The sequence below is a fragment of the Lampris incognitus genome, chromosome 16 (assembly GCF_029633865.1).
Source record: "Lampris incognitus isolate fLamInc1 chromosome 16, fLamInc1.hap2, whole genome shotgun sequence".
NCBI classification, from domain to species: domain Eukaryota; kingdom Metazoa; phylum Chordata; class Actinopteri; order Lampriformes; family Lampridae; genus Lampris; species Lampris incognitus.
In genome coordinates, this window is record NC_079226.1 from 25,616,358 (window position 1) to 25,631,291 (window position 14,934).

At 43.4% G+C, this 14,934-nt stretch overlaps 1 protein-coding gene across 1 annotated transcript; it reads right to left on the bottom strand.

Annotated features, from left to right (window-relative positions):
- Positions 1 to 4,755: 4,755 nt before the first annotated feature.
- ythdf2 (YTH N6-methyladenosine RNA binding protein F2) lies at positions 4,756 to 13,724 on the bottom strand. The gene is made up of 5 exons (XM_056295724.1): positions 13,297 to 13,724; positions 11,954 to 12,033; positions 9,024 to 10,712; positions 6,509 to 6,571; positions 4,756 to 6,167 (listed from the first exon to the last, which is right to left on the bottom strand). Exons 1-5 carry the CDS (start codon positions 13,343 to 13,345, stop codon positions 6,144 to 6,146), a joined length of 1,905 nt encoding a protein of 634 aa, XP_056151699.1. The 5' UTR covers positions 13,346 to 13,724; the 3' UTR covers positions 4,756 to 6,143.
- Positions 13,725 to 14,934: the final 1,210 nt, after the last annotated feature.

The window sequence follows — 14,934 nt, forward strand, 5'->3', positions numbered from 1 at the left end:
ACAAAAAAAAACAGCCCAGTCAATAGTTGCCAGAAAAATCCTTACGTACCACTTTGACTTGGAAGGGTCACACCAGGGGGCGATGAACCAAAATCATTGTGCACGATTCGGGTAACTTGTGTGGTTGTGTGCTGTCAGCACAGACGGAGCGGTGGGCAGCCTAATGGACTGAGTCCTATGGCCAAGTGGACAGAGGGATCACACCGGGGGGATGTGGCCATGTGTTGACAGGAGGGCCCCTTCAAAGGCCTGTGTGTTTATGCATGAGCGTGCAAATGTCCTGTGCAAGAGAGGGGGAAACAGAGAGAGAGAGAGAGGTGATCTGCTGAAAATGTGATACCAACACGACGTTTGGCGACTAGAGACAGGCTCAACACTTTCCATAAGGTGAACCTACTAGCAGGCCGATCACCAAACCCAAAAAGCTCTTGTGCATGTCTATTTTCTAATCACATGTCAGTCAAGCAGCATACTCCCATGCACATTCCCCACCCCGACCATATGGCCTTGCACTTTTCTGTTTTTTTCTTTTTCTTTCTTTCTTTTTTTTTTTGAATTTCATTCATGTATTTCAGGCTTTCATTTGTTGTTTTGGCTATGTGAAAAATATCAATAAAAAAAAAAGTAAAATCATGGACTACACTTCTATTTGTACAATGCAGCGATTCTCTTTAAAAGTCAAAAGGCCCAAAGCAACACCGAGTCATTTGAATAATGAGATTCGCTTCTGCTCCTATAATCTCACAGCTTCACCAAAACGCTGTAGGCGACCGAGAGGCGAGTTGACCTACATCTATGGAGGCGGAAAAAGCAACAACAAAAAAAAAATTGTAATGGTGGGTTTCCTTTCCACATCATCTTCGATTTAGATGCCATTTCACATTTTCAGAAATATCTAAGATGAGCAACTTGATCGCCATAGCCTAATTTCAAGGCTCATATGAACCCATCATGAAAATAACGTCTCGCATGGGTTACGCACACAAAAACATGAGTAGATTGTGATGATTTTGTTTGTTTTGGGGTTTTTTGTTTTTCTTATTACTGAGATATAAAGTTTCTATCAAGATCCTGATTATGTCTGATTCGGGATGTTAAAGCTATTTTTCAAGTCTCGCAATCGCCACAAAAAGAAAAAAAAATCATCACCTCTCCAAAAGGCAGAGGGCAATGAGCACATATGTTGAGACAGAGGTCATCAACTGTTTTAGGACCCGTGTGTGCGTGTGTGTGTGTGCGCGCGCGCGCGCGCACACACATGTGTGTTACACACATTGTGTGTTCTCAAAACTCTCAACAGGATTTGGACAATAGGACAGATGAGGGGGCAATGCTCAATGTGTCGGTGGCGTGTGCAGCCCCTCAGTGTAAGCAGGTGACCTGCAGGCCTAAATGGATAGAAGCGCGCGAGGGGCACATAGTCATCACCATGGCAGTTAATATTAAGGATTTTCAGGGGTAAAAATTGTAGCTACAGCCGTTGGTGTGTGTGTGTTTTTTTTGATTAAAATTGATATTGCAGAATAACAGCAATTTTGGGATTTCAGGACTTTTTTTTACCTATTCCCAGTGTTCCAAGACATAAAAATAATGATTAAGAAAATTAAAAAAACAAAAACAAAAAAAACCCGTTTAAGGCTGAGCAGCCATGCACATTTATGTGTTTGTGCAGTCTGGGGGGGAAACTGGAGTGTACTCCGTTATTTACATCATTTGTGTTTGTATCTATACGGTTTCAGCACAACGGAAAAGCATTTTTTTTAAAATCTGGCTGAGAATTGGCAACCCCCCCCCCCGTCCCCCCGTCTCATATAGGACACGGTGTTTGTCCGGCCGCGGAAAGTAGAGACGGATCAAATCACTCGTGTTTTGAATGCAGTGAGAGAAAGCTGCTGCTGTAGTGCAGGCTACACGTTATTATTAATTTTTGCCTTAAATAAAGCTCCCCCCTTTCTTTCTTTCTTTCTTTTCTTTTTTTTTTTACAACAAACCTGCGTGATGCGAGAAGAAAAAGAGAGGAGAAATCTAATTTGGGCATGTAAATAGAGGTCGGGTTAGACATGGCGAAGCGTCACTAATGGAAGAAAGAGATGGATGCCTTATGATAATCAGGGACACGTGTGAGGCGCCCGTGTCCCGTATCTGATAAAGCAGAACCGTGACCTTGCGCTGGGACAGCGGCTCGCGGGATATCTGACATTTACTTTTTTTTTTCTTCTTTTTTTTCTAACACTGAATGATGCCGCCTGCACACTTCCCCACGTGAAATCTAGTCCGACACATTTTCAGCACACAGCGGGTCCTGGAAGAATCGGCTGCAGCAACACGGCCGGAGCAGGTCTGCTAGAGGTCTAACTGTGAAAGACCATATGGGCTGTGGCCCGAGAGTGCTGTTTTACATGATCCAGGTCCATGTGTCTCCACAAAACGTACTATTTTATCTTTGATAATCCGTTCAGTCAGTCTGAATAAGATGACTATAGCGGGGTTTTTATTATTATTTCTACCCATAAAACACTGAACAAATACACATCATTATGGACGATCACTGATATGATTCAAGTGCCTCTCATAGTATTTAAGCAGCAGCCTATCTGCCAATGAAACAAGCCCGAGCTCAAAAGTTCCCCCCTTAAACACCCTCCGCACACGCGTACCCACGCGCGCGCGCGCACTTTCTCGCTCTCACACACACGCACACTTTCTCTCTCTCACACACACACGCACACTTTCTCTCTCTCTCTCTCTCTCTCTCTCTCTCTCTCTCTCTCTCTCTCTCTCTCTCTCTCTCTCTCTCTCTCTCTCACACACACACACACACACACACACACACGCACGCACGCACACACCACCACCACCACCACCACCAATACATACCCTACTCGCAGAAATTGAACCACCGTCATCATAATCGTCGGTTAACAATTTTGCCTTCCACCACAGGGCGATTTTTTTCTCCCCTTTTATTTTAATATGCATTCAGCTTCATGAGCCCTGAGATATGAGCACTGACCTCTTCCCCTCCTCTCCTTCTCCACCTCCACCCCCCACCTTTTCCCTATGGTCCCATTTCCTTTCTTCTCCTCCATCGTCTCAGTGGCTGTATCTGTCTCTCTTTCATTGCCTTTCATTTGCATCCCAGGAAGGGCTAAGGCGTCCCCAGAGACGCACAGATAAGGGTCACTGGAGATCCCTCCAGGCGCCATGTTTCACTCGCCCAAACGCAGACACGACGCGTGCCGTCGACGTGCCCCCCCCCCCCGACACACACACACCCACCCACCATTTCAATAGTTACGGCCCGACAAAAAAAGGGGCCCGACAAATAAAAAAGAAAGAAAATCCTTCCTTTCCATCCAAACTACATTCTCCAAAAAAGCCGTGTTATGTGCCTGCACCTTCATTTCCTGCCCGCAAAACCGCCCATTAATGATTTAACAATGATTTACACAGCGGCTCCTAACCACCGCTGACATAATACTCATCGTTCCAGCATTTTTCTACAATGGCCAGCAAACACGCACCATAAAAGCAAGTCTGTCCTGAACTGTTTACTTTTACACTAGTGAAGATTAATAACCGTATGCCCAGTACTTCCTTTACCGCGTTATTATGGCCCTACGCCTGTCCCACATGTAACTCACGTCGTCAGGGACACCAGTTCTTGTTTCTTCAATGATCGCGATATTTTGGTTCATACGTTCTTTCACCAACTTTATCTATCCATCATAGTTAAAACGGCGACGACAGAAAATGCTCAGGGGCAGATGAGATTTTAAGCTAGCTGCTATATATTTGACGGTCATCTTTTTTTCCCCATATGCATTTCTTATGGAAATCAATCTCATGTTTTACTTTAAAACCACCGAGAAGACTGCAAGCCCCCCCCCAAGGAAGTATGCTCGTCTGTCTATAGAGACTATCTTGATTAAACAATCACTAGTATCACATACTGTATAGGTTTCGGCCTTGTTTGAATTATTCGGTGAAATGGGTCGTTTAATATTTACCTGTTTGTTTGTTTTTTTCTAACGAAAGATCCTCAGTTTCAAACTTTCCAATAGAATTATGGGCCCAAAGGACTGTAGTTTTGTCAACCGAGATCGTCTATTTAAATGGTCCATCCTTTTGTTTGGGATGGCACGAAGCAGCGATAAATAGTAATTTGTCGCCCTCGTGTGGCCATCTCGTTTCGTACGCCCGCAATGCCAGATAGAAAATGGCGGCTTTGGATTTATCCCCCTAACAGGGGCTTCTGCGCAGCACAGGTATGTCAAAAACAAACGTTTTATCGCCAGGACATAACGGACTCAGCAAAAGCCTTGCAACTGATATTAATTGTAAGCATGGCGGAATTGTAATTTGCAGAAACTTGAAATAACTCATCCTGGCCTCACCCGCATATTAAAAGCAACGCTGCCTTTGCAGTCAATATACGTCATGCATACAGGGGTTGATCGAGGGGGGTTGCAAGGGGATCCCATCCCGTCTGTTAAAGTGACAACCTTTTGTAAAAGTGCCATCCTCTCTCCACCATCCCCTTTGATGTAACGGGGCTATTATAATATACACAAAAATGATGTCCAATCACAAGACTATAAAAACCAGCCTTGGTGCATGCTCAATAATCCAGACCAGAGACAAGTTTTTTGACCTCTCAAATGGTATGACATTTATCATGGTTAAAAACATGTACGCAATCCCCCCCCCCCCCATCTCCCTTGAAATCTTTTTACAAACTGACCACTGCTTTCATACATTTAGAAAAGCAACCGAATAGAGGAAAATCACTTCTTTTTTTTTTTAGTTAGGACCAAAAAAAAAAAAATTTGACACTTTACTTTGTAGAGCATTTTTATTATGCCACAGATAAAGCCAGTAGTTTTGAAAGAGGGCCTTGCCGTTGTTCCCCCCCTTTGACCAACATTGACATTCTGCTTGAACTGTAGTGGCTGTGAATGTGACTCTATAATAAGGTTGGTTGAGCAGTCGGACATGGCAGGATGCAAGTGGGAGTGAGTGTTGGTCAGGAGAGTACATAGAAGTGCACAGGATATTAGTAAGAATTATGTAAGGCTGAGGGGGTTGAGTATGTAAATGACCAGGAAGTTTAAACATTCAGTCGTATAACCCTTTCGAAATAAAAAAAACATGGTCAGACACGTGACAAAATTGCTTTCCAGGCAAACAAGGGGAATGCACACCAGTTCTGCTGAGTATACAACATTTATTACTTATGAACTGATAATAGAGTGGGGGCAAGGCCACTCAACATTGCTGTTTTAAGAAAATGGAGGAAGAAGGAAAAAAACAAGGAAGAAAGCAGCCCATAGCAACAATGAACGAACTTGTCCAAGAGAAGGAAAACAAAACAGGGTAAATAAGTCCAGCATAGACCAATAACAGAGGGCCCCAAAATGTACACCATAAAAATCATACAATGAGCCTTACTCATTAACTTAACTGTCTGCTTTCAAATTGTCCTAACTCCCCCTACTTTAGACACGCACTTTGCTCAACACAAACGGGAGGTTCTGAACAATCCTCAATTCTCTTTGTATCAAAAAGATGGAAAGCATGTAAGAAAACAAATTCGTGCGTGAGCTCCATCAACATCCACCCACAATGAACATCCAACAGGGAAGAGAGTCCGCTGCATCCTGGTTGATCTCACCCAGAGGGTGGGGAAGTCAAGACTTTACAGAGAAAGATGACAAACTTCCCATCTTGACGTTGGGACACTACCGTAGCCAACACTACAAATTTCTATTCAATTTGTGTGTTCTGTGTGAAAACTACAGGAGATGCGCTTGGACTGTAAAAACAGAGGATGATCCATAAAAAAAGAAAAGTAGCATACAAGGAAAAAAGCAACTGTAGTGGGACATGGAAGGAAAAAAAAAAAAAGATTTCGCCTAAAGATGCTATGCGTTTAGTTGTAGTCCTATGAATAATTGTTTCCTTTTCTTTTTACTACAAGTTCGAAGTAAGTCTTTAAAGTCAAAAGAAAGTCTTCATTTAGTTTTTTTTTTGTCCTTGGTTAATTTTTCACCCCTATTAGCATTTCCTAGAGATCTGAACGTGATGGGGTGGGCAGGGGGGAATGGGGTCCCATTGCAGTCCTTCACCCAAAGCAGTGACCATTACTTGACTCGTCCTTGACGCTCCTAAAATATACACAGAAAGGAAAAATTAATACTCAACAGCTTTTTTACCAACAAATTTGCAGAAGGTGGTTGCCCCACATTCTGCCCTGTTCCACTTCCCATGCTACTCATTCATTCAGTGAATTCTGAACAGCTCCCTCTAGCTTACATTCTGTGTTGCACCTGCTCTATACGACACGCCTGGGGCTTATCAACTCTGGCCAAGCAGTTGATAGAAAACACATGAGATTATCAAGAGAGACAAATCTTTAAAGTATCTACAATGATCTCAAATGACATTCTTCTCCAAGGACATTAGAGTATATGCATAAATGCAGCATATGGCCAAAGATTCACAGTACCTGAAGCCTGTAATGACTCCTGTTTGGGTTACTGGGGTACTGCTCACTGCCTTGGACCTCCACCTGTGACACATACAAGAGTAAAGGTAAGAACAGGACTTACTCCTGTCAGGATTCAGGGCGAAAAAATAGCAAGTGTATACAAATCATATGTGCAACCTGTGTGTACAAAGAATACATAATGACCAACCATTTTAGAGTTACTTGGGATGGGCAACATGATCCAGAAAGGGTCAGTGTGGGTGCAGGTCTGTTCCAATCAAGCAGTTACACACCTGATTCTATTAGTCAACCAATATTATTTGCTAAGGACCTTGATTTGTAGATGCAGGTGTGTAACTGCTTGGTCGGAACAAAGACCTGCACCCACATCTGCCCTTCCGGATCATGTTGCCCATCCCTACGTCATCCAACATTAAATTGTTACAACTCATACAAAAACCTGCCATAATAAAAATTACAAAATGATGCTGATGGTAAATAAAAATTAAAAGCTAGTTTTTGCCATTTGATTTTTTTTTTTTGTGGGTAGAATCTATCAAATTCAGTTTCAAAAGGGCTACACCTTTAAATACAGACTGAACTTATACATATATATCAATATAAACAGAATCACACACACACACACTATGGCTGAGATATACTTGCTTTTAACTATGCGTTCCATGCACACTGATGGCTGCCTCGCATATCCTGCGTCTATTTGGAGCGTTGGTTGTGCACAAGTTAGGGGTAAAACTTGGTAACTGATGCCTATTGCTAGAAAGCGGAGGGTCCTGGCAAGCTGCTCTGCTGAACTGACTGGCTCACTGTGTGTTGTAGTGTATAATCAGTGGGCTATTCCGACGGAGAAAATCATGAAATGTCCTGGTGAACATTTGAAAATACTGGTGTTTCTCATCAATTTCTCACAGTCGCAGAACGAGAGAAACATACGTTGTCATGACATGCTTGATTTAGGGGCCTTACATATCTACAACTGCACTGCGGTCACTTTTTCTGCCGTGATCTCAGAATTAACAATGAAGTACCCTACTCGAGTATCCTCATGTTTGTTTACGTCATGCAAATTCGGAAGCTCGATTTACATCCTTAGTTCTCTCGTGTGCCTTCTAGTGGAATAACACACAAAGCTCATAAAACAAGTATGTGAACAATTCTGTTCATGACTCAGCTGGTTGTCTATGCGAACGCGTGGTTAAAAAGCAAGTACATCTCCAGCCTAAGATCACAAAGCTACAACTGAGGCCGACCATTTACTATGTCTACCATTGAATTTCCTGGGTGAGTTTCCAGAGACGTAAAAAGGTTAGATGTAAATAATAAGGCAGAAGGAAAAATCCATTAATAATATAATAAAAACTGAACCTGTCCACTTGAAGAAAAAAAAAAAAGTTCAGCAGTAGGATAACTAGTAAAATCTATTGGACATGCCTACTTGGACTGTGGTCGAGAGGTTTTACAATTCCCAAACATGTGACTAAAACATCAATGCTCCATATCTCCTTAATGCATGACACTTATCGCATCATTTCAATGACTTAAATTCGATAAAACTTTTTACAGCAATGTTGGATTAAGAATATAACCATAGTCCTTCATTTCAAGATCTTGGCGGGTTTGTAAAAGATAGGCCTACTCACAGACCAGTATCAATCAGAACAAACATGAACAGATAAACTAGGCATTTCCTTCAAGTCTGACCACAGCGCTGACAAACTGTCCTCACTCCAGTAAAAAACAGGCATACACTGAACTTTAAGTCAATTAACACATGCTTGAAGCTAGAGGGGTACTAAGCATATCTCATTTAGTCTGTGCTTTGTGCTTTATACAGACAAAAGAGGCTAAGTATTTCACAATATTAATACAGCCGTTCATGTCATCATTCTGCTAATTTCAATGAGTGACTGTTCCTAAAAGAACAAACCTTTCACTTCAACTTATCAAAGATTAATGACTGATGCCAAGAAATACTTTACATGTTTTATGCAACTGTAACTTCTCAAAAAAAATATAAACTAAAAGGTAGTCAAAAAATGCTTTGAAGTTATACTTTGCAATGTCAGCTCATGAATTATGAAATGTTGCCATCATTTAAACAGATTTTTTGCAGTGATTTGACATACAAAAGATTAGAAGTTGTCAAGCTGTATCAACTAACCCCGTTTGGGAAACTGTTCTGCTGTATTACAATAGATACTATAATATTTGAGCGATTCCATCATCCAAGTATAAACCTTTAATACTATAAGAACAACATTTTCCAGTACTACCAAATTTTACAGTTAGGGGATATTCCATTTTGCAGCAGGGAGGGCAATACATATCAGGTAATTTGTAAAAAAAAATAAAAAATACAATGTTAGACCAAAACAAAACCAAAATCAAACACTTTAAAATCCGTTTAAGTGCTGACAATAGAAAAAAGTGATCACACCTCATATAGCTTCACTAGAGAGTACCCACTAATATATATATTAATCATTCACACAATGAAGACAATAGTTGTTACCTTTTTCACACATTCCTCCTCCTCCTGGCGCTTCTCATAGTGGGAAAAGTCGTCAAAGATAGAGGTGGTGTGCTTGTATCCGGCAATTATCTTCAGCACCTGCCTAGCCTTGTCCAGTGGCACCTCCTGTGTGTCTCGTGAGTTGGTCACTGGCTTATTCTCGTTGTTCTCCAATCGAATGTGCCTCAGCTGACTGTTGGGAACGTCCTTAACGAAGATCCAGCGCACATCGAAACGGCCCTTCCACTTGTCCTGTGACCACACGCCTGCACATGTGTTGTAGTCCACAGGTGAGCGCATTTCTGCGACACCGCAGAAGTGGCCACTCCCATTGACACTGAAAAGAAGGTAGAGCGGACCTTTGCCACCCAGAGAGCGGTAAGCTGTGTCTAGCCTCTTGTTTCCATGCTCTGTGCTGCACCAGATGTTGTACTTGATGGAGCGGTGGATGTCATCCTCCGAGTAGCTCTTGATGATGAAGACACGGCCCTGTTTAGGGTTCCAATCAAAGTCCTTGGGGTTGTAGTTGTTAACCATGCGCAACTTCTCCAAGACTGGGTGAGGTTCAGAGGGGACCCCAGAGACTGCTCCCACACCAGCAGAGGTGGGAGGTGACTGGCCTGTACCGGGCCCACTGGTATCCCCAAATCCATTTGCCCGGTTCCGAGGAGGGACCCAGCGAGTGGGTTGAGAGGGTTGTTGTTGTTGGGTAGGGGGAGGACCCTGGGAAAGAGGAGGGGGCATCTGAGCCATTCCTGGCTGCCCATTGGGTGGTAGCTGCTGATGGCCCATCTGGGCAACAGGAGGGACTAACTGTCCATTACTAAGGGGCAGTTGCGGGGTTCCCACAGCAGTAGTGCCAGGCTGGGGGGAGGCCTGATTGGGCGGCTGCCCATTGCTGGGGATCGGAGGCACCTGTTGGGGGGTGGCAGCTTTAGGCATTGTACCCTTGTTGTCCCAAGTGCCTATGTCCATGTTATGTTTGATGGGTGGAGGAGGCAAGTTGGTGCCGGCCACACCACCCTTGGTTTTCAGCTTGGGCTGCGGTTTGGCTGGCTTGCTGGCAATGTCCGCCCAGGAAGCAGGCTTGGCGGGGGCGATTGAGACAGGGGGCATGCTGGGTGGTCCTACAGACGATACAGGGCCAAGGGGTCCCCCACCAGGTAAGCCAGAACCAACTACCTTAGGTGTCATGTCTCCACTCCCACCAGGAGCAGCACCACCAATCTTAAGCCCTGCCATTCCCTGGTCAATGCTGTTCATGCCAGGTGCCTTGTTGAGGGGCTCGTTAGTGGCAGGGGCAAATGGGGACTGTCCATCAATCATGGCACCCCCAAGCGAGCTGGGGGCATAAGCGTAGCTGCTGCTGTAGCCAGAGCTCTGTGGTGTACCCGACTGTCCCTGAGAGCTGCTATTGCCCCATGCTGAGAAGTCGATGCCACTGGGGAAGAAGTTGAATCCATGCTGGCTGAGGAAAGGGTTGCTCCCTAGGGGTCCTGGTTGACCAAACATAGCATCTGGGAGGTAGTGGGGCTCCCCGTTGCTCAGCTGTCCATAAGAGGCCAGGTAAGGCATAGGGGGATCTCCACCCGAAGACCAAGCAGCTTCATTCAGGGAGTAGGAGAATCCTATGGAGGGGCTGTAGTAGCTGGGCATGTACGAGTCCGACATGGCCGTATAGGCATTGCTCTAGAGGGAGAAAAGACCACTTTTTAGTCACAGATTGTGAAAGATAATATTGAATAACAAAGCATAGTTTTCTAATGCATGGCAACCAATAAACAGATAAGCTGCTTTCACTACTTTCACATAAACATAATCAGAATACTTTATTCATCCCCGAGGGGAAATTCTGCTTCGAGGGATAAAACATGTTTCCTCTCAAGACACACTTGGAGAAGATGGAAAAAAATTAAACCAGCAATTCGCACACAAAACGATTTCCTAGTCTCTTAATGCAGAACACTGAACTGAGGCAGTCTATATTTTGAGGAGATAAGTGGCAGTCTCTCTTTCACAAAAGGATGTTGCACGCCTAACACGAAGAATATAGAGGCTCCATTATTTCCCTCTATGGCCCACTTTTCACTGAGCATGTCATCTCTACTGCACAGAAGAGAGGCAGCATTTAAATGCCATCAACAAGATACAGGCCAATGTAGTGCCAATTAATCTTCTGGCAAAGGAATTTCCATTAGTTGCTAGAAGTCACACCATCAAGGTCCTAGAGAGTAAATCTGTAATTTACACCAAGAATTATTAAAATTTTAATGAACATTTTTTCTGTATTCATGGGTAAAGTAGTACTAAAGCTGGCCATAAATCTTTTGGAGTACTGTGTTATATTGTTTGTGGCAAATAATGCCCTTGAACTCTTAAATAACACAAACTTAAAAGTTGTTCCAGCAAGATCTGCATCAGGTTCTCTAGTATATCATTACCAGAATCCAGCTAGGAGTAAAACCACTCAATAATTGAGGATGCATTCACATACAATGGCACATGTGCTGCTTGTTCAAAGAGCAAAGTCATTGTATAGATATATTTAAAGTGACTAAAAAAAACAAACCATAGGCTTTTATTAAAGAGCCTGACCAGATGAGAAATATGCTACACTATCAACGACACAACTCTAAATGAAGGCAAAGAGAACTGAAAGCTCCAAGAGAGATTTTGCCATTGTAGGTACAACTTCATATTAGATAGCCATTTTTAATTGTGTACACTCTGTAAATGTGGCAGATAGGACGGTACAACTATCAGTTGTCACGGGTAGCATTTGACAATGCAAAGCTGAGGAATTCTTTGGTACACATTAATGAAAGATTACAAAACTATGCAGATATCCTTTAGTCACTAATGAATTATAGAACCAAGTTCCTACACCTGAAAATATCAGCAGCATTCCCAACCCAGCAGATGTACTTTACCTGTCTGGCCTGAGTATTCAGGTAAGGCTCGAACTCATCATCATTCAACGTATCCTTTTGTGTAACAGCTCCGTTTTGCACTGAGAAAGAAATTGACACGAACAGAGCCATTAAAATGTGTGCGAGGCAAGCATTCAAGTGGTAAATACTTTGCGCTAGTGTTATCATCTTGTCACTTCACTTCTTCATCACCACCACTTGTAATTATCTACAAGTTGCAAAACAAAACAAAAAAAGCAAGCATGACAAATATATCGCACAAACTATTCCGAAGATATGTCAATTTCACAGTATGAACTTGCAAATATTGAATCAGCCCCTTTCATTGATAAACTGTTCATATCAGTGGATGGATAAGGAATTAAATGATATGTTGGAACATAGTGTCCTTATTCTCCTCCTAAAACTGAAGCAAATGTACCATATCCAATATCAACTGAGGGTGGAGGTTACTGTTCAATATAGTTTGCTATACCCGAGAAGTCCTTCGTTACCGGACAACAGCAATGGTGGTCTCAGTTTTATTTGTTTATAACGCTCCGTGGTTGCTTCAGGGCTGTTCAGTGGTAACACAAATCGGTGTACCCGGTTTAACTTTTCCATACATTGCATTTGTGGATTCTTTCATGAGGTTGCTGGTGTGTACGACAAGCTAACATACCAGCAAGACGCTTTTTTGGCTCCGAGAGAACCATGTCGGAAGACGTGTCATTTTCAGGTCAGTGTAGCAACCAGCTAAAGCTAGCATGCTAACGCGCTAATGCTAGCTGTGTGCGACGGCGCTGCGTCTCCATGTTCACGAGCGCGAAGAATCCCTTTCATCTTGACGGACTACGCCAACTCCATCAGCCTGCCGGATCGGCACTGTTTGCTTAGATTTATTTTCAAATTCCAACGCATTCAGAGAGCTTCATATAAAAAATAGACATTGTAAAACGTTTCTTGTGAACCCTTCTGTGCACTACAAAAACGCTGAAAATAAAAACCAGGAAAAGGGATGCTGGATCGTTACCCCGACGCTATCGATTTAGCCAGCTAGCGCTAGTTGGGATCCATACACGGGCCATTTCGGGGCAGACACCGCCATGGAGGCTCTCAAGTAGAGGGGAAAGGAGTGATATTTGTATAATTAAAAAAACATAAAAGCACTCAATTCAACTTCCCGTGTCACTCCGGGGGCAAACAGGCTCATAAATAGTTTTAAATTCACTAGCGATAGATGTTGGCCTGTTTACCAACTTACTGTGCGAGTCGGCGCATTCGAGATTTTCAGAGCACCAACACGCTAAAGACCCGCATTCGCTCAACCCTAACTAGTTACCGCCGCTCGGATCTGTTCTTACCTTTATTTGCTTGGCCTTTCGGTCTCTGGATTGGGTCCAGGTGATTCATGAAGGTTTGATTTATGAGAAGAGAGGAAGGGGAAAAATAGATGAAGGGATATATATTCACCAATCAGTCCTTTTAGCAGGTGGTCAAGGCCTACTGCACTTACAGAGCGAGAGCCGCTGCCTCTGTGCTAAGCTACCTTCGCTAGCCGTCCGCGATGCTGAGAATCGGCTCGAAAAAATGTTCAGAAAGTGCCTCTCTTTACCTGTTCGAGAAGGCTGACGGCTGACATGTCTTTTTTTTTCACTGGAGCCTGCGTAACTATATTTAATCCTAATCGAAGGCGACAGGGTGTAGAAAATGTCTATCTGTATTAAGAGTTTAGCCGAGAGCCCCTATCTCCCTACAGAGCTTGGTCTCTACACAATGGCGGGCTGCAGACAGTTCCACTCGCACTCAACGCTGACAGATTTCTCAACATGGCTGAGCGGCCCTCTTCCACCTATGATGGTATTTATTTACTGTGGGACGTGCGCCTCCCGTGGCACGGAGGAGCTGCGTTTACAGTTTTAAAAGCTACAAATGAGCGTCAATAAGATATGTGATGGGATTAGATTTAATAAATTACTTAAGGGGATATTTTACTATAAAATCTAAATATAGGACTGCTGAAGATTTACTGGCAAATTAATCTCATTGTTGATACTCTTTTTATAGATACCTTACTGTGTTCTATATCAATCTAATTCTCTTATGTATCTGTCCAAGTGGGAGAGTGCTGCTGGCGTCGTGTCGTGTGTGGCTGCCGCTTCTCCCTCTCGTAGCCCCCCTTCCCATCCACCCCTGTATGTCTGTGTTATGTTTATCTGTCGTCTTGCTTCACCCCGTTTATTGTAAAGCGACTTCGAGTATTAGAAAAGCGCTATATAAGTTTAATTTATTATTATTATTATTATTAATAATATAATAACCCCACCAAAACCATCGAAAATCATGAGCGCCTTTCACTCGTTCATTTTAAGTTAGTGATGGGTAAAATGAAAGAATGGATCATGTTTGAACAAATCATTTTCAAATCAGAAACTCTTACAAACTGAGTCGAAAGTAGTACGTAGTGAATGATACCTATTTACTAGTCTAACAGCAATACTACAAAGCTGGGAAGCTATGACTGGTTGGGGCGCTGCTAAAGAACGAAAAGGGCGCAGGTTACATTTGCCGGGCCCCAACTATAAGGGGCCCGGCAACTATAAGGGTGCTGGCCAGCAGGGTGCCGGTGGAAACTATGCTACTGTTGGGCGAAGGAGGAGAGGGGGAAGGCATGTCCAGAGGCAGCAGGAGAGGAGGAAGGGTAGGAGTGTGGTGGTGAGAGTTGGAACTTTGAATGTTGGCAGTATGACTGGTAAAGGGAGAGAGCTGGCTGATTTGATGGAGAGAAGGAAGGTAGATGTGTGCACAAGAGACCAGGAGGAAGGGAAGTAAGGCCAGGAGCATCAGAGGTGGGTTCAAACTCTTCTACCATGGTGCGGATGGGAGAGAAATTGGGTAGGCGTAATTCTGAAGGAAGAGTATGTCAAAAGTGTGTTGGAGGTGAAGAGAGTGTCGGATGGAGTGATGAGTAGGAAGCTGGAAATCAAAGGTGTGATGATGAA